This window comes from Magnolia sinica, chromosome 15 (assembly GCF_029962835.1).
Source record: "Magnolia sinica isolate HGM2019 chromosome 15, MsV1, whole genome shotgun sequence".
NCBI lineage: Eukaryota > Viridiplantae > Streptophyta > Magnoliopsida > Magnoliales > Magnoliaceae > Magnolia > Magnolia sinica.
The window spans coordinates 4,515,168-4,535,124 of NC_080587.1; the positions used below are offsets into that span (position 1 = coordinate 4,515,168).

The 19,957-nt window shown below is 38.9% G+C and overlaps 1 protein-coding gene across 1 annotated transcript; it reads right to left on the bottom strand.

The window, feature by feature from the left end:
• Positions 1–672: 672 nt before the first annotated feature.
• LOC131226724 (vacuolar protein sorting-associated protein 36) lies at positions 673–11,633 on the bottom strand. The gene is made up of 8 exons (XM_058222395.1): positions 10,824–11,633; positions 8,277–8,480; positions 6,692–6,785; positions 6,549–6,606; positions 5,869–5,938; positions 4,826–4,961; positions 4,656–4,740; positions 673–1,094 (listed from the first exon to the last, which is right to left on the bottom strand). The coding sequence occupies exons 1-8, from the start codon at positions 11,463–11,465 to the stop codon at positions 1,037–1,039; spliced, it is 1,347 nt and encodes a 448-aa protein (XP_058078378.1). The 5' UTR covers positions 11,466–11,633; the 3' UTR covers positions 673–1,036.
• Between the last annotated feature and the right edge of the window lie 8,324 nt (positions 11,634–19,957).

A 19,957-nucleotide genomic window follows, 5' to 3' on the forward strand; every position in this document is an offset into this window, starting at 1 on the left:
GGGTCCACATGCGGATTTGATCAGTTGGATTTTTGGGCTAAGGGGTTTTTTACTGTTCAGCCCACCTGATGAACATACCAGCTCTCTCAATCTTGACGATTGGACGTGGGGGCACCTGTTTTTGGAGCGTGGGCTGAAGAAGGTACAGATCATTCACGTCTCTGTGCAACAATCAAAGAGTGGTCCCAGAACATGCACCCGATTTATAAATTTCCTAAGCATGGGGCTCACGTTTGGTGATCTGAACCATTGATATGATAGGACCATAATGAATTAAGCTGCCCATGTGCAAATATCCTAACACTTTAACCAATGGCCTCCATATGGTTAGCGGCGCCCTGCACCACCGCAGTGTGGCACTGCGGTCGGGGCTCCGCCCCCACTGCAGGCTGGGGTGGATCCTGAATCACCAAATTATGGGTGGGCCACATTGTAGGAAGTTGGTGCAACAATGCCATACATAAAAGTCCGCTGATGTTAAGGAGATATTGTTTGAGCAGAGACTGAAGGGAGGCTAGCTTGACTTTTGAACCAGGGTAGGTTCAGTGCAGGTCCCACTGGATGAATGGTCCTGATCTCACATAAGCTGGCACATGCCCCCTGACTCACCTCTACAATCTCTCCTCAAAGCACGATCTCTTAACAGTAAAATCATCCCATGATCATGTCTAGTTCCTTACTTACCCCATCACTGTTATAAATCGTTTAAATGGACCATATGCACGTTATGTTACAATGACCAAGAATGTTACAATGACCAAAATACCGCCATCGATCATATGCCTTCCCCTGGCTCATACACATGCCTCGTGTAAAGTTTGGCATCTTAGTTCCCATTTATAAACAGGGAAATCGGTAATGTTACCATGACTGCTGGAATACTCAATACATCCACACCCCCAGCCTCTAAAGCAGATGCTTCTACTCTGCTTCCGTCACAACATGATGTGCATTCATTGTTGACCTTGTCATGACTTGTGATCAGGCATTGATTCCATTCATGACAGAAAAATGTGTTAAACAAGGAAAACATCCCCTACCCAGTAGCCGAGAGTGCTGAAACCCAGGAACTGAAGAGTCCATAATCTTTCACCCTGAATAGAAAACCGCAATGTTACATCACAATGTCAGTATAAAATGTTGGGTTTGTTTGGATGCGCAATCCAATTAGTTAGTCTAACAAAGTGGAAATAGCAAAAAAATCATTGTTCCTGCAATCCAAACAGGGGCTTAATTTAACAAAATGCGGAAATGATCAAATTGTAACATAGTTTTGATACCCAAAAACTAGACTCAATCTTCAAACTGGAAACTTTGACTCAATGTTCATCCAGGTCGGGTCGCCCTGATGGCTCGACCCGACTTGACTTGATAGTTAATAAATATAAATTTTTAAAAAGGAATAATAACGAATATTTTAATTAAAATCATTATATAATTAGAAGAATTAAAAAATAAATGATCAAACAGCAAAGTTACATATAGCTTGCTAGTTGAGAGTGTCTACGAGATGATTAGAGGTTGTGAGTTCAATTCCCATTCATCTCTTTTTGGATTTTACTAAAAACTGCCTTGATAGGGTGAGTGATTTGGCCCAAGTCGCCAGTAGTCACATCGAGTCGACTGGAGTTAGAAAGTTGACTTGACGAGTCTTCTTGAGTCAAGGTCAAGTCACCGCAAGAATCAAGATCCCTAAAGATTTTGCTCACTAACTTTCGGGTTGAGTCAGTAAGTTTTAGGACTCTATGCTTGTAATCACCTTCCTTAGCCATTGATTGCAGTATAGATAGTATCGGCTGATACTATCGGTGTCACAAAATACCGATACGATACTGGGCTATAGTTGGGAAACTTCCTAGTATCGGTTGATATATCGCAATGAATTGATGATATATCGACAGCCCACTTTGCGAAAATATAGAAAATATAACCAAAAAATCAGTTTATTTTTTATTTTTTGCTTTCATTACCTTCCTAAGGGAATTTCGACCAGTCCTTTTTTATTGTTTGGAGAGGAAAGGGGATTTGGGAGAGGAAATTGAGATTGAAAAGCATGTGGTATCAGAACTAAATTAGTGAGTTTTTGAGAATTTTAACAATTTTTTTCTAGTTTAAATCCCTTGGAATTAGTGCAATGAAGTTCATAATCCATGATTTTGCATGTTTTGCGTGCTCAATCAAGGTTTTGACCTCCGATTTTCGAATTTGGAAAAAATGAGGGAAAAAAAAGAAGAAAATTTCCCCATTTCACCCATTTAACTTGCAATTAGAGGTTGAAAAGATCATATTATAGTGCTTGAAGGCTGATCTATAGATTGATGAAACTTTTTAAAATTTTGAAAACATCTTCTTAATTAAAAAAAGTTGAAAATTAATTAAAAGATAATTTTATACGAAAACAATTAGATTGACCAGATGTTATGTACGCCTTTGTATATATGTGTATGTTGATCCCAACATTAGCCCCACTTGTTTATTTATTTTCAAAAATATATAATTAAATATATGTGCCATTATTGTAGGACATTTTAGTACATTGAATGTGTTAATAATTTATATGAATTATAGAAACATTAGTGATTTCATTATTTACTATTTTATATGAACTGATTTTTAATTCAATTCCATTATGTCTATCTGATAGTGCATAGTTTAGGACCTTATGCAAAGAAAACTGTACTTGATTTTTAAAATCTTTTGAGTTCCAAGTGTGTAATGGTGCCTTTTTAAACATCCCCTGAAGTTTAATTGAAAAATTTGACCAATTTCCCAATGTTTTCCAAAAACAGCGATACATTATTCGATACATCCAATATTTCCCATGCGATGCCTGATATGTTTTCGTATCCCAAGGATGCGACGCATCCATTGACACCGATGATGAAAACACTGTCCTTGGCACTAACATTGAGGGATTGGAATAAATTTGCAATTAGATTTACTTTCAAGTTGGACTGAAACTTATGCAACTGTGATTTGCTGGCCTTTGCTCATAAACCACGAGGAAACATCATTTCGATTTGTCTGCTTCCTTCCATTTAAATTGTCTATTTCCACAATTTCAACTCACTTGCCTAAAGATGCAGCCATAAAGTTTGTTTTGGACTAAAGATGCAGCCATAAAGTTTGTTTTGGAGTCTTAACAAAAGGGAAATAGTACTCCCAATAGATAGACGTAGAAATCAACCATGCAGGTGTTGCATACGTCAGTTTTAGTGGATGGAATTAATAAATCTCTTCATAAATGGATGACAATTGAAGAAACAGAAGAAAGGAAACTGGTACCAAGTTCTATTTTGCCTCAAATTCATGATGCTTGCGCGTGCATTTGTGAATGGCTTTAAGCATTTAGTTACCAGACTAAGAAATGTATTTGGGAAGCAATTTGAGAAATGGATGTGTGAAACATCTCATCTTACAATTTCTGTGATAGTACTAGCGGAGACGCATGAAACGGATTTGAGAAATGGAAAGTGAGAAATGAAGGTAGTTTTGAGGGAAAACAAGTTTCTCAGTAACCATGGTTTGATACTGCTTCCAAAATTGGAACAGATCGCTGTTTTCTTTTACCATTTTTTAATGAGAAACAACAGTATAAAAGGGCTCAAACAAGGGAAAGGCAGAAAGAGGGCAATGAAATGAAGACGTACAATTGATAAGCATTGCAGATAGAGCTGCTTTTAGCACTGTTACCGATAGACTTCAAGCTGGTTTCCAATGCAAAGAGGAATCCCAAGATAGGTCATTGGAAGAGTTGACACCCAACGACTCACTTTTGGAAAGGTCAGATTTCACCTCTCTAACCATTTTCATTGGAACTTTTGAAATTTAAATCTTATTTATATACAATACACACACAAATATATATATGTGTGTGTGTGTGTGTGTGCGTGCGCGCGCGCACTACAGGCATAGCTGTTTTTTGACAGTTTTTTTATTTATTATTTATTATTTTTTATATATGAGTAAAAACGGTATTAAACTTGAACTTCCCATTCTCCAATTCTTTGGCATTACGGTTTCTTTGACCAAATTGTGAACATTCTCCGCACTTTTTTTGGTCATACAGAAATTTGCTAACTATGGTTTGACGTTGTTTACAGGCTTCTTTTTTTAAAGGGGGAGAAGGAAGAAATTTGCTGGAATTGACATTTCTGATTTCACTTTGAAAGAAAAGATATGGAGGGGCCATTTGAGGGTTGAAACCCTGAGAATCTGCATTTTGGATTTTCTTTCGACCCCTTGTTTGGGCTGCATATCCTGTTTATTTTGCTAAGATTTCTAGTTTTGTAGATCTACTATTTGTGGGCTTCAATTGGTACATCCTTTTTCACCTTCCTACAATCCAACCTATTTCAATCCTTCTTTCAGAGAAGCTAGCAAGTTAGTTACTGTGCATGGGGGGATACGGGTAGTTTCGTCATTCTGAAGCAATGTCCATTTCAATTATTCTTGAGGATGCAGTGCAATGTGAGGAGAGCACCACATGAGGTAATGGTAGCAGACACCAGACAAGCTGAGGAATGGGAACCCTCAATCAATTGGGCCCCTCAAGCAAGATCAAAAGTCAAATTCATTGTTTCAGATCAAAAGTCTCAATACAAATCAAGATAAAACGAAACTAAAGCACTGAATAAACCAGAAATGCAACTTACGCGTAGATGTTGTTTGGATCTATTTCTTTGAACAGATTAATGTAAAAGCAGAAGCCCTCAGGGCTGATGTCTCTACATAAAAGACCTGCAAAGACAACCTATGTTGAACAATTGCCCTCAAGAAGAAACAACGATTGGGAGTTACAGCGTTTTTTTCCAAGTCTGTGTACCTTGGCTTTCAGCAGTTAGAAGATGTTCCTTGGCTAGTGCTGGTGCAATCCCTAATGTCATTGCAGCATCACTTGGACTAATGCCTGCTCGAAGTGCGTCAGGCTTCAGTGCAAGGGCTTTAATTCTCGCAAAAACCTACATACGACAACAGAGATGGGTCACTGCAAATCCTAGAATGTTTTTCTTTTCTAGCAAAAACGTACATTGGACAGCCAAACTTGAACATGGCAATAAAATTGCACAACGATTCCAAATGCGGAACTGCAAACCAATCAACTCAAAGATTTGGAATGGGCAGGAAAAAAAGAAGAAGAAGATATATAGACATTAAAATATTCTGAAATACACACGTCACCTGCCCAATTTTACAGCCACTAAAGAAACAATGGACAATTAATCTCTTTCTCCTAAAAGTACGACATTTGCATTATCATAAAAAATTTGAAAATAAAGAGGAATAATCACCTAGCCATTTCAGATGCAACCTGCAACCCATTCTATAACTATCACATACAACTTAACTCATGTTCCAACATTGTGGGATATCCAAGAGATACAGAAGGTGGGTCCCACCATGAAGATCACCTGGAAAAAGAATAGGCTGGTCCAGTCCACTCATCAGGTGGGCACATGCATAAGTTGACTCAGACTGCTGCCAGGTCTAATTTAAACTGTCCAATGTTTCCATACTGTGTGGTGAAACGGCCTAATTTTTGCACCTGATCGACTTCATGGCGGGGCCCACCCTATGCACAGCTTAGATGTCCCACGATACGACATGCTGGAATTTGAGCTGGTTGCATATGAAAGTCACATGCAAACATTGCAGGTGATTTTTTTAAGGGTAATGAAATCCTATTAGAAAGGAACGCCAAAAAGGCTTTAGCCGTCATTGCAGGTAATCATTCCTCACAAACAAAAAAAATAGTTCATTCAATAACTACCTAAAATTGCAGCCGCGATCCATGCAGCATAGCAGTCAAGTATAGAAAACATGGAAGGAAGGTTTAGCAAGGAACCCAATAAAATGATGAACGATTACCTCCTCGTCACTGTGGGCCTTATTCTGGATGACCATGACACCACTATCAAACTTTCTAAGCATCACCGGCCTATTTGATCAGAGAGGAAAAAAAGATAAAACTAAATAAACAAATAATAAATGGTTGCTAGTAAAGAGGAAGTATAGGATCCTCAACCCAACAATATGCACAGTATACTTGGTTTTCAGTTTGTACTGGTAGAGCACATGATCCAGTGATGAAGACAATTGGTGAGCTGAGGCCTGTGTGGATGGATATGCAACATTACAATCCAAACCTTTCAATTTCTGGCCCACAAATTGATGGACAAAAAAGGGAAATTCAGCAATTATCCACATTCAGCTGAAATGGCCCAATTTTGGTTAAGTAGGATCTTCTATTCTGGAAGATTTTTGTGGAACTGTCTATCTGTAATTGGTTTCACTCACCAGATCAATTGCCCGGATCACTGAACATGGGGACCCCTCCACACAAACTGAAATCTTGAGTTACCATGTAAATCCCCGGGTAGAGGATCATATAACCCCTCACCAATAAAATAGAACATTCATGTTACCCAGAAGCTGATGCTTTATTAAATGTAGGATGAATGAATTAGTTTTTTTTCTTCTTAATTAAATCATTTGATCAAATGGTGGCTATGGAACCTGAAAAGGATATTAAGTTGTGGTGTTCATACACATCAAATTTCTCCCAAATAGCACAAGCTCGTAGTAAATCCTCTGGTGAAATCAATTCTGTGAGAGGAAAAGGAATCTCCATTTACCACAGATACAACCTGAACTGACAATAAATAAATGAATGAAGTAAGAAATCAAAGACCTGTTCCTCTTGCGCGATTGAAAAGACAGTAGATGTCAATCAATGCAATCATTCCTCCATTTTTCTCCAGTGGCAATTTGACAAAATCTGCCAACTGGCAGTCAGGACATGAAAATCAAATTCAGGAAGATCCAGCTTTCTCTGCAGAAACATTCTGAACCATGACATAGAAGAAGCTTCTAAAGAATAAAATGCAATTATAGGTGAAAGAACCCTATAAACAATGTAAGGTAAGACTTTTATATAATATTATGCAAATAAAATTTCTAGGAATAATAAAAGCTCATGTCATCGCCGTTCAAAAATAAAAATAAAAATCACATGTCGTGAAGAGGTATTCTGAGGGGAAATGGATTTGTGGACTGAAAGGACTACTGCAGCTGACACTGGCAGAAGGCATGGTGTTACCATCTTGAAAAGTTGAGGGGACCGGTGTCTTTTATGTGGCCTTCTATTGCAGCTGCAAAAAAGGGGGGCTGCAGTACTCTCACACCCAGTTTAGACTGAGTACTAAATTGAACATCTTTGAGCAGAGGTCTAAAGCCTATTTCCATAATGCCTGCATGGTCCAGGGCCATACATTCTGTATCTTGCCATGTTTTATGGCCATATATTTAGATCTGGAGCCTTATATTCAGAAAGTCCATAGAATGTATATGAAGAAGCTGTTCAAATATGCTAGCTCAAGGTTAGAATTAGATTAACAAAAGGCACACCAATTACTTGGAATTGTTTAAAAAGGCAAAAGAAGAAGAAGAGAAATATTCGTAGAAAGCCTCACATAAACAGATTTACCAAGAAAAAAAAAAGCACAATAAACAAAATAGATATAAGCTTATATTTTCACAGAAGTTACAAGAATTATTATGGGCTGAAAAGCAGAATAGTAGGGAATGGGAATGCTTAAAAATGCATTATTTATAACTTGTTTTTTACAGCTTGAGTGAGCAGCTTTAATGATACGACACAACGGCATACGACAGTTTAACAGGAAAGGATCCAAGAAATATAGCCTCATGAAATCCACATATCAGTCGTTTAATCCTTTTCCATGCTAATCTCATGCGATATGTATCAGCGATAAAGGAAAGGCCCCATGCACAGCTTGGGATGATCAAATCAACGTGGATCATGATGAAACAAAGAGAGGGAAAAGCACAACAAATAAAATAGATATAATCTCACATTTTTACAGAACGTAAGGGAATTAGTATGGGTTGAAAAGCGGGAATAGTATGTAATGGGAATGGGTAAAAATGCATTATTTATATCTTGTGCTTCACAGCTTTCACGAGCAACTTTAATGAAACAACAAACAGCATACAAAATTTAACAGAAAAAGGCTCAAGAAATATAGCCTCAAGAGATACACATATCAGTCATTTAATCCTCCTCCAAGCTAATCTCAGGTGATGTGTATCAATGATAAATGAAAGGCCCACGCACAGCTTGGGATGATCAAATCAAATCAGGCGGACTGTGATGAAAATCAGTTCTCAATTCTGTAGCTACAACAAGATGGTGGAAACTCAGGACTGCTAAACCTAAAGACCAATCCGAAACAAAAGTACCAGCAAGAAAACACCTGGCGGGATAGTTGCTGATGATATAGAGCACCAGCAGACTCTTTCGTAACTGGAGATGCAATACCAACGCTCAGAAGCCAATCCTGCATTTCTTGCTTGGAACCCATCTCTTCATCATTTGCAGCACCAGCCTGACCAGTCGAGCCCGAAAGAAGCTTTAGCCTCATTTTCTCTGCCAGCATCACCATCTCTTTAGCTTTACTCTGCACAACCACAGATATCATCCAAAACTTCGTAAAGCCTACAAGAGCTGATGCAAGAATATACAGAAGACACATGGAAAAGGTGCAATCAGTGTTCGAATTATCTCCAATATTATCTTTATCTCCAGCTCAGGGATAGTGATAACACTGGTAGCGACACCGATAACGCTGGTAGTATCAGAAATTCCAGGTATTAGCAATGTATCGCTAAGTATCGCCAACATATCAATATCGCTAATTTAATTGCCAATATTTTCAACTATGTAAATTCTAGGTGTCGCTTGTATTGCTAATGCATCAATATCGCCAATGTATCACCAATATTTTCGACTATGTAAATTCTAGGTAATGCTTGTATCATAAGTGTATCAACGATATTTCAATAATATCGCCAACAAATTGATATCATTAAAAATATTGAAGAGGATCAAGGATCTCCTTTGAAGATTGTCCACTGTAAGAACTCATCATTACAGTTCACCATGAACCTAAACCAATTAAACCCTAGCCAACAATGAGTAAAGCGGTTGCCCACAAACACTTAATTGAGAGAGGCAGCGGAACTAAATATATATGTAGTCAGCCACAAGGGCATTGCTCAATTACATGCCAAGCCAGCAAATCAACTTCACCATAATGGAAATAAAGATTAAAAGAGAAAAAAAAGGATTCCAGATATGTAATTCGGAGTGGTAAATATTGTGAGAGAGTGGTTGAGGAAGATATGGTTAGAGATACCTATAATTAAAATCAGTCAAACGCTAAATTACATGCAAGAAAAGATGAAAATCATCAATGGAGTAGTAGAAGGGAGTAAGTTGGGCTTTTATTAAAAATAAATCCAGATCTGTACAAAGTCAAATGATTTTAAAAAATGAATGTTTTGAAGGTATCCAACTGCCAATGGTGCTTGCTATTGTTCTATGCTAAGCAATTCTAATTTCTATGACGATAAAGGAGTTGTGCATGGTTTTGAGACATGGAGTTCCATGTGACCCATCCTAGTCGAGTTAGATTCGGTCTGGCCTGATCCGATTTGACACTAAGAGTCACCCCTGGCCTGGGCAAGTCCTGATTGGACACAAGATTGAATGAGATGGTCTAAGCTGCCGAGTAATAAACCTGGTGTGGCGTTTTGCGATCCTGATGGAAGCCAATGGACACATCCCACCTGCTACCTGGACAACTATGCAAGTATGATCGAGTTGCCACACACTGTGAGAAGCAGAACTCATGTAATTTTCACAAATGATGGGTAGAATTTTACAGAGAAGCCTCTATTGAGAATATTTCGTGAAATATTCGTCAGGATCTTCAATTTCAGATGTAAGATGTCCCCTAAAGAAGCAAAAAAACTGCCAATGCACATTCTGCATTTGAAAGGTCCTCCAATATAAGGCAAGGCGAAATGGTTGAAGGCAAATTCTCTTCAACAATGACAATAAAATGTAATTGAATGAAGAGGGAAGTGGCAGGCAACATCCAGCAGCCAATTCGGATGGTGGTTCAATTGAATGAGTACAGAAGCATCTGTCCCAAAATACAAGCGACTGTAAACAGCTGGAAGCAGGACCAGGATAGTGGTTCACTTTGATTTGTGTTCATTTTTTAATTAGCAGATTTAGCAAATTCATTCCCTCAGTTTGCACGCCAGCGCATGGGACTTTTGAAGCAGGGCATTCATCTAGTAAAGGTGAACCGTCTTTAGTGTTGTTAATACCTCTCTTCCTTCTCCCTTCCATTAAGGGTAAAACAATAGTGATATAAGCTGCTATTAGGCCCGGTTAGGTACTTCGTTCCTAGCTTTCCTAGACACTTGTGGAGGTGGAAGGATGTAGAAGCTGCATTGTCGTTGAATCGGAGTGACTACTCTATGAACTAACCGATGCGCCCTTCACTTCCTGATATAACTGGTGGATATAGCTTTTCACTATACCCAGCAATACCACACTTTCGATTCACTGATTCCACGGAGTATTCCTTCAGTTCATGGCACCGTCTTGCAAATCCTTGATTCGGGTCTTCTTTTTAAATCTTCTGAATACCAGGTTTTCATCGCGTCTTGCAAGCTATGAGTTTTGATGAATTAACATGGAATATGAAGAGCTAATTGAAGCAAACAAAGAAACATATTAGGGAGAATTCACCGTCACCAATCTGCAAACCGAATTCGCCGAATTTGTGGCAAACGCCAATTCAATTCATTAGCGATTGTTTTCATGGCTAAATCATCAAATCCCTACAATTAGGAGCAACTAAAACCCTGATTTTCCAGTATAAACTTGCAAAATATTAGAAACTTAAAACAAGGAAGTGAAAATACAGATAAAAACTACTACATACCATGAGCGCATTCAAGTCCTGGAAAGCATCATGCAAGCTCCTGTCCGTACTCTCCCACAACTCCTGCTCCTTCCTCAATATACCCGACACTCCAGCCATCCTCACGCCACCTCTACTGCTCGATCCATCCCCACTGTTTGATCCCTCTCCCCCGCCCTTCTCTGTCGAATCCGATGGCGCCGGAGTCTCCCATGCCCTTGATCTCATCACCTCCCAAATCCGACCAAAGAACGCATCCGGATCCGTCTTCTTCCCCCTCAAGACCAACGTAGCCATCACAGCCGTCGATACCGACCCCGACCCGACCCCCAAGATCCGTCCGTCGAGCTGGATCCTGATCCTGGGGCTCGAGAAGATGCTCTTGATGGATTTCTTCGGGGGGAAGGCGTGAATTACGGAGGCGAGGGGGATGGATGCCGTCGTGGAGGGATCCGAGCCGTTGGATTCGGAGATCCAGAGGAGGCGATGGGTGGTGAGGATGAGGAGGCCGGATTTGTACGAAGGGAGGAAGTTATGGTTTTGATCTTCTTCTTCGGATACGAGATCGACGGACGAGATGAGAGAGCATTCGACTTCGTCCGGGAGGAAGACGGGGCGGCCACTGCCGGTGAGATGTACGGGCGGGAGCGAGTTCCGGGACATTGAACCGGACGGTGTTGGAAGATTTTGGGCAGATCGTCAGTTTCCCGATGGCCGGAATCTGACGGTGGGGTTTTAAACGTTTCTGGTCCTTTTTCTCGCGGGGGATTTGAGGGAGAAGAAGAAAGGAGAATCAACAAGAGGGGACGCGAATTGCGTCCAGCGCCCTGCTGGACGGTCTTCCCGTCCGGCATGAAACTCTGTGGGCCCACCGAGATGTCCGTCTGACATCCACTCCGTACACAAGTTTCTCCGGCTCATGTTAGGGTGTGGTAAAAAAAATGAGGCAGATCCAAACTAAGGTCAGGCAAACCCTGAGAAAAAGTGAGATTGAACGCCCACCATTGAAACATCAGGATGAAGGGAAAACGCACGTATCAGCCCGATCCAAGATTTCTGGGCCCCAAGTGTTCAATGCCCACCGGTTATTGTGGTGTGGTCCACCCGACTTTTGGATCTGCCTCATTTGCGTCGTGAGTAACTCAGTACGCTTAGCTTACTGAGTAGACTGTGTGAGTTCCACCATTACTTATGTATTTTATCTGCTCCATCCATCCATTTTACCATATAACTTTAGGGTTTGAGCCCAAAAATGAGGTATATCCAATGGTCAAATGGACCACACGACAGTAAACAATTGAATTGAATGTCTACTGTCGAAAATTTCTTAGGGCAAGAAGTTTTAGATCAAGCTTTCTTTTGTGTTTTCCTTTCTTCCATTTTTGTATAATCATATGAACAAGTTGGATGACTAGCAAACATCATCGTGGGGCCTAGAAAGGTTTCAACCATGGAAATCATTATCCCCACTGTTTCCGGTGATATGATTCACTTGATCCTGGGATACGATTCAATTTTGGGCTCAACCCCTTAAATTAGATGAAAAAGTGAATGGGCCATGGATATACCAATTACATTACACCAGATCGCCGCTCACTGGATGCACAACCATCCAAGTGGAAGAGACCTCACGATCCGCCTACCAATATCGGTCCGACATTTATAGCAGACCCATTTATGAGTGGTTAAACTCAACTTAGTTATGCCCCCTACCATCGGGCGAAAAAGGCTACACCCCCTTCCAACCGGCCATAACTACCATGGCTCCTAAGAAATTTTGAATGGTGGATGTCACTATCCCCATTATTTTCTATGGTGGGATCCACTTGAACTTTAGATCTATCTCATTCTCTTTGTAATGCCATAAAACAATCTCTAAAAATGATTGGACAATATGGATACAACACATGTATAAAGGTGGGGTCCATAGAGCTTGTTGATATTACTTCAGTAGCAATTTGGCTACTGACCTTGTCAGTATCCAATCCGCACCCTGGCTGGTGTACCACACACCTGCGATCTGGCTGGTGTGTTGACGTCGGTAAGTTCTGTGGGTCCATCATGAGGTATGCGTTATATCCAAACTGTCCATCCATTTGGCGAGATAATATTAAGGCTTTAGCTGATAAGTAAGGTAGATCTAAAGATCAAGTAGACCACACTGCAAAAAGCAATGGGGATTGAACGTCTACCATTGAAACCCTTTTGAGGTCACAGGAGTTTTGGATCCATATGATATTTGTTTTCTCTCTTCATCATGGTCTTTGTGACTTCATGAATAGATTTGATTGAAAATAAATGTTATGGCGGGCCTTACAAATGTTTTAATGGTGAAAATCATTATAAGATGCTATTTTTGTTGTCGTCCATATGAGCTTTAGATATTATTATTTTTGGGCTTATGCTCTAAAACGAACTTGAAAAATGAATGACCAGTGTGGATATAATAAATACATTATTTTGGAGGCCATGTAACTTTGATATCTTTTGAGCCGTTCGCATAACCCAGAGCTGGAGGAGGAGCGTCTCTTCAACCGCACCAGCCAATCCACTTTCCCCCATCAATTGGGGACACGGATTAGCTACTGAACTCAACATGAGTCTCCCTAACGAAGTGATGTCACCATGTTATGTGGGCCCCAGCATGATGTGTGTTTTATCCACTCCTTCCATTTGGAGAGATCATTTTCCGGTAATAGACAAAGAATCGTATAATCTAAAGTTCAAGTGGATCCCATTATAGAAAGCGGTGGGGATTAAATGCCTACCATTAAAAGCTTTGTTGGGACATAGAAGTTTTCAATCAAGCTGATATTCATGTCTTCCCTTATTCCATGTCCATGTTTACTCATAAACAGGTCGAATCTCAAATAAACATCATGGTGGCCCTAGGAAGGTTTTAATGGTGGGTGTCACTGTCCCCATTGTTTTCTATTGAGGGGTCCACTTAAGATTTGGATTTGCCTCATTTTTTGGCTCATGAACTAAAATAATTTCTCCAAGTCGCTGAATGGTGTGGATACATCACATACATCATGGTGGGGCCCAAAGGATGTGGTGACATCACTTTAGTAGCCAGACTTGCTACTGTCGAATTCTGTAGCTAATCTGCGTCCGTCACTCACCCATTACGATAGGTGTCATGTTTCAAAATTCGGGTATCCTAGTATAGTAATTGAATTCCATTCCTATGATGTACAAGATTCAATTTATTTGAGCCTATATAAGTATTTTCATTCATAATATACTAAGATTCCTCATTACAATATTTACATCAACTAATTACAAATAAAAATCTCATATCACCATGCCAAAATAATTAAATAAAGTTAACTTGACTTTATGGCCTGTTTGATTTTTCAACTCAATTGTAATTACCATGTAAATTGGTAATAATTATTTACCTAGACAACTTACTTTTTTAACACTTAAATCGAGAGTTTTATGAAATCAATGTGGGGCCCATCGTGATGTATGTGACTTATCCACATCACTCATTTGTTATGTCAAATTAATGTAGAACATAAGCAAAAAATTGAGGCAGATCCAAAGCTTAAGTGGACCACACCAAAGGAAATAACGGGAATCGAACGCCTATTATTAAAAACTTCTTAAGGCCTTAAAAAGTTTTGGATCAAGCTGATATTTGTGTTTTCCCCTTATTCATGTTTGGGTGACCTTATGAATGGATTAGATGATTAAAAAAAAAAAAAAAAAACCTAAATGTGGGCCCAACGAAGGAAATAATTTTTAACGATGAACAAATTAAGGTCACTGTTTCCTTTCATGTGGGCCATTCGAGCATTGGATTTGCCTCATTTTTTAGCTCATGTCTTAAAATGTACAAATAAAATAGATGAACGGTGCGGATATATCATATACCTTATGAGGGGTCCACATATTTAAGTCAACACTTTTGTATCGATTTTCGAGGTGGAATTACTCTCATGTTTTTAAACCAGGTGAAAAAGTAATAATTACTTATTTACCAGCATGTATCATGGAAAAACAAACATGCCCTTAATGCATCATTCTTTCACTAAAATAAAAATGAGTAAAAGAAAATACATAATCTATTAAGTCTATACCAAAAGTAAAACAAAATCAATCCTTAAAACTGAGTATGACATTGGCTCATCAATAATAGTATGCTTCCTTGAAGTATTCATATCATGTACATGAAATAGTTTAAACACCATAAGTATAACAACTCAATGAAATCATTTCCATCCTAATCGAAATGTGTATATTAATACCATAACACAATTTCATAATAGTAATTTTAAAAAAAATTAACATTTAAGGAGAATAATGTATTCGCAAAAATATTTAAAAATTAAAGAAAATGATTGAATTAAAAATATATTCTTTTACAATTAACTCAAACTTATATTTACCATGATGATCTTTTAGGGAATGGCCCTAGGCAAAACACCACATGATATCTTTTAGAGAATGACCCTAGGCAAAGCACCACATAATATATTTCAAGGAACGACCCTGGATAGAGCACCACGTGATATCTTTTAGGAGTCAATTTAAGACAACATACCCATATGTGTATTGTTTAGGGAATTACCAGTGTAAAGCACCCATGCCAATCTTTCGGTATTTTTTAGGGAATTACTCAGGGCAGAGCACCTGTGCCGATCTTTCGAGAATGATTTCTGGCAAAACACCCTTATCACAATATTTTATCCAGACACTCTACAATTTTACAATTTCTATATACCAAATATAACTAATTACAACCACATTATATCAATAATGTATTTTTTAAAAAATTGACATGCCACATATATCACAGTTTAGATTTTTATGGAGAAACAAATACAACAATAATACTATGAAATTTTGAATTTATAAATAAAATAATAACTAATTGATGGTAACTTAAAAAATACATACGCTATAAGAGAAAAACAGACATAATATATTTGTCTATAAGAAATAATCAATCCAATTTGTACTTCATTTAATAACACAAAAGGAATTCATGAATAATAACTATTTGATGGTAACTCAATAAGAAATATATTAGGAGGGAAGAACAAACATAATATATTAAAGATTTTTATGTATAATTAGTCATCAATATAACGTGTACATTACTCAACAACACATTAACACAAAAAGATTCAATGCGTATGATATTTATGTATAAATCTCAGTGTTGGGTGTAAGTTAGATCACATACCTGATGCGTAACTTGTGTCAAGAGATGACTATAACATAACTTAATAGTTGATGATCTTGCAGAGAAAGATGGTACCCTATCTCATGGCAACTTGTTAATCGATGGTTTTTCGACGATTTTCCTTCTTCATGATGATAGAGTTGATGGAGTAAGCTTGAGAGACGAGGGATAAAGGCTTTAATAGAGATTCGTTAGCGATTTCAGAGGTTCACGATTTCGTGAATGAGGCGGTGTGCATGCACAACGCATGTAGCTGATTATTATCATTATTATCAACATTATATATATATATATATATATATATATATATATATATATATATATATATAAATTATTTTTTATTCATCTTTTCAGAAGATGAATGGTTTGGATAGCTCAGTTGGGAAGCGAGGAGTGGGGAGATGTGTGAGTGCTGGGAGTTTTGATTTCCCCGAGGACGTGGTTATCGGATTATATGCAGATGTGCAATTGATGGCAGAGCTAAATGAGGTCCTCAACAATATTTGAGAGAAATCTACTCAGTTCATTAAGTTTAGTAGAAGATAATGGATCATATTTATTTAAAATGAGACAGATATGTGATTTGGGTGGGCCGTAAAACAAGAAATAGTGAAGATTTCACGGTTGAGATTTATCGAAGGGCGGACCGATGAGTGGTGTGGATTGGACCAAAGGGTCCCTACAACTTACAGCAGGCCCCACAGATTTTTTGCCAGACAGGCCCCGTCCAGTAGGTAGCCGGCAATCGAGTCCGAACAAAGGTATGTAGATGGGCCAGATCACGATTCCTTGTTTAACCGAATCGGTTCATCTGTCAATTTTGCTGGGCGTTGATCGGATAGCCCAATCAATGGTGGGACGTACGTGAAAAGCAATCCAATCGATAGTCATACCATTTCCAATATAATAAATACAATCATTGATTGAACGGTTAGAAATTAGAATTGCCAATTAAATTGATTGATTAAGAGGTGGGTCTTATATGATCTTGCACCATCCATTTTCTTCGTGATTGATATAATGAACAGCATCATGTGATCAAAGAGATTTTTGAGAAACATTGGCAATCAAATGTGGGCCGCGTCTGATGGATGGCCTAGATTAAGAGCCAGATCACCCAAATGTGGTAGATAATTGAGGATCCGAAGGCTAATGATTAAACCTTCTCTAACATAGTCAATCCGAACCATCAATTTCTTAATAAAAAGACATCATCTGATCAAGGTTATTCTTGAGAGGCTTAGGCAATTAAAGGTCAGCTCCAAACTGGGGATGGCCATGTCTGAAAAATCTGTTGCTCGCAAAATCCTGGCCGTCTGTTCGACCATTCAGTAGAAGGGACAACTGAATTATATACGGCCCAAATCCAGGACTAAATCAATGATCGTAACCATCTATTCCGTTGCCTAATCTATTCTCATCAACACAACTACATCTTAAATTCCTATAGATTGGATGACCCTGATTATTCATTTTTAAGGTGACCCATCTAAGGCGCACTGAATTAGTTGAACGGTCAGGATTGATAGGTGCGGTGGAGAATTAGATATCACCTAAATTTCACACCAATCAACTCATCTATGGGGAAGCGGACCACACATCAGCTATATAGCTGGTATATTGATGTCAGTAAGTTTTGTGGGTCCCATCATGAGGTATGTGTTATATCCAAACCGTCTATACATTTGGCGAGCTCGTCTTTAGGCTTGAGCCGAAAAGTAAGACAAAAGATCAAGTGAACCACACTGCAAAAAGCAGTGGGAAACTCTTTTGGGGTAACAGAAGTTTCCGAATTTTTTTTTTCCTATTCATCAATGTATTTGTGACCTTATTAACAAATTGGATGGACAATAAACGTTATGGTGGGCCCTACGAATTTTTTAACGGTGAAAATCATCATCCTCGCCGCTATTTTTGGCGTGGTACGTTTGAGATTTGGATATGGTTCAATTTTTTTGTTTGATGCTCTAAAATGATCTGTAAAAATAGATGAACAGTGTGGATATAATAAATACATCATTGTGGGGGCCATGTAACTTTGATCTTCTTTAAACCGTTCGTACAACTCGGAGCTCGAGGAGCGTCGGCGCTCGTCTTCGCACGAGACATATCTACACCAGCTAAATAGCTGGTGTGTGGTACGCCAGCCAATCCGCTTCCCTTCTTGGGGGTCCTTAAGATGGCAATTGGCAAATAGACATCATGATCGTCCACGGGAAGGCTTCAACAGTATGCATCAGTCCCCACTGCTTTCTGTGGTGTAGTCCACGTGAGCTTTGAATCTGCCATATCTATCGTTAAAATCTTCCTAAGGTCCAATGTACTTTTATTTGACATCTAATCTTGATTAGGTCATACAGGCGCAGATGAATAGAAAAAACAAAAATCAGCTCGATCCAAAACTTTTATGGCCACCAAAATTTTTTAATGATAGATGTTCATTCAACACGTAATGTGGTCTACTTGAGATTGGGATATATCTCGTTTTTGGTCTCATGCCGTAAAATTTTCTATAAAAATAGATAGACGGCATGGATGAAACACATACATTATGGTGGGACCCACATAGCACTGACCACCAGCCTTTGGCTGGTGTCGGGGAGTAGCCAATCCATTCCCCTCCTCTGGAATTTCCCTACTCCCCATGCCACCAGTGGCTGATGTTCGGTGCTCTGTGGACCCTACCATGGTGTATTTGTTTCATCCATTCCGTTAATCCACTTTTAAATATCATTTTAGTGCTTGAACCCAAAAACGAGATGGATATAAGTCTCAAGTGGACCACACAAAAGGAAAAAATAGTGATTGGATATCCACCATTAAAATCCTCCTAAAGCTCACTGTAATGTTTATTTGACATCCAGTCTTTTGATTAGGTCATACAGGCCCAGATGAAGGGAAAAGACGAAGATCGGCTTGATCCAAAACTTTTATGGTCCCAAAAAGGTTTTTAATGGTCGACCCTCATTTAACACTGTTTCCTGTAATGTGGCCCACTTGAGATTTGGATATACCTAATTTTTGGTATAATATAATAAAATGATCGGTAAAAATGGATGAACGGCATAAATTAAAAACATACATCATGGTGGGGCCCACAGAGCACCGATCACCGGCCATTGGCTGGTGGCAGAGGGAGTAGCTAATTCTTGGGGGTCCTTAAGATGGCAATTGGCAAATAGACATCATGATCGTCCACGGGAAGGCTTCAACAGTATGCATCAGTCCCCACTGCTTTCTGTGGTGTAGTCCACGTGAGCTTTGAATCTGCCATATTTTTGGGCTCTTGCCCTAAAATGATCTGTAAAAATGAATGGACCATCCTGATAAAACACCTACAACATGGTGGGGCCCAGAACGGTTTCTCACCTCAGTGTTCCACATTACGCAATCCCTCGGCCCTCTGCTAGGCAGGGCCATTACAGGTCCTCAACAAAGTCTAATCTTCTTTCATCACTGGGCACAACCCACATCAAGCAGATGGTCCTCCTTGATTGTGAATCAACTTTAATTCAAAAATACCTATACATGGTATATTCACGGGGGTTTGAATTTAATTACTAAATCAACTTTAATATTCCCAATTAGTGAGATATATAAATTTTGACACTATGGTTGTGATAAGCCCGCTAAAATATATGTTTTGCCTAAAAGTGATGAAATTCCAAGTCTCAGATGGACCACAAGCACAAGATCATGTCTGAGTGACTAACCAACGATTTTTAATCGTTGATTGATATGGACAATGTTTGGACGGTGCTGGACAATATTTAGACGGTGCTAATCCACATGAACAATGTTTGGATGGTGCTGATCATCGTTAGTGGGCCATGTGCCCAGTAGAATGATAGTGTACAGTGACATACATTTATACCCGTAATTATTCAAATGATTTTATGTGTAATCCAAGCTCTCACCTTGGATTACAAACTCCCTCAAAGAGGGGATTGGAAACCCC

What these genes read in the sequence shown, in the direction of transcription:
- LOC131226724 (XM_058222395.1), bottom strand. Translation starts at nt 11,465, where the DNA reads ATGTCCCGGAACTCGCTCCCGCCCGTACATCTCACCGGCAGTGGCCGC. An exon ending in CAATCGCGCAAGAGGAACAG is followed by an intron (nt 6,607 to 6,691) that starts GTCTTTGATTTC and finishes TTCCTCTCACAG; the next exon opens with AATTGATTTCACCAGAGGAT. An exon ending in GATCCAAACAACATCTACGC is followed by an intron (nt 1,095 to 4,655) that starts GTAAGTTGCATT and finishes TTTTCTATTCAG; the next exon opens with GGTGAAAGATTATGGACTCT.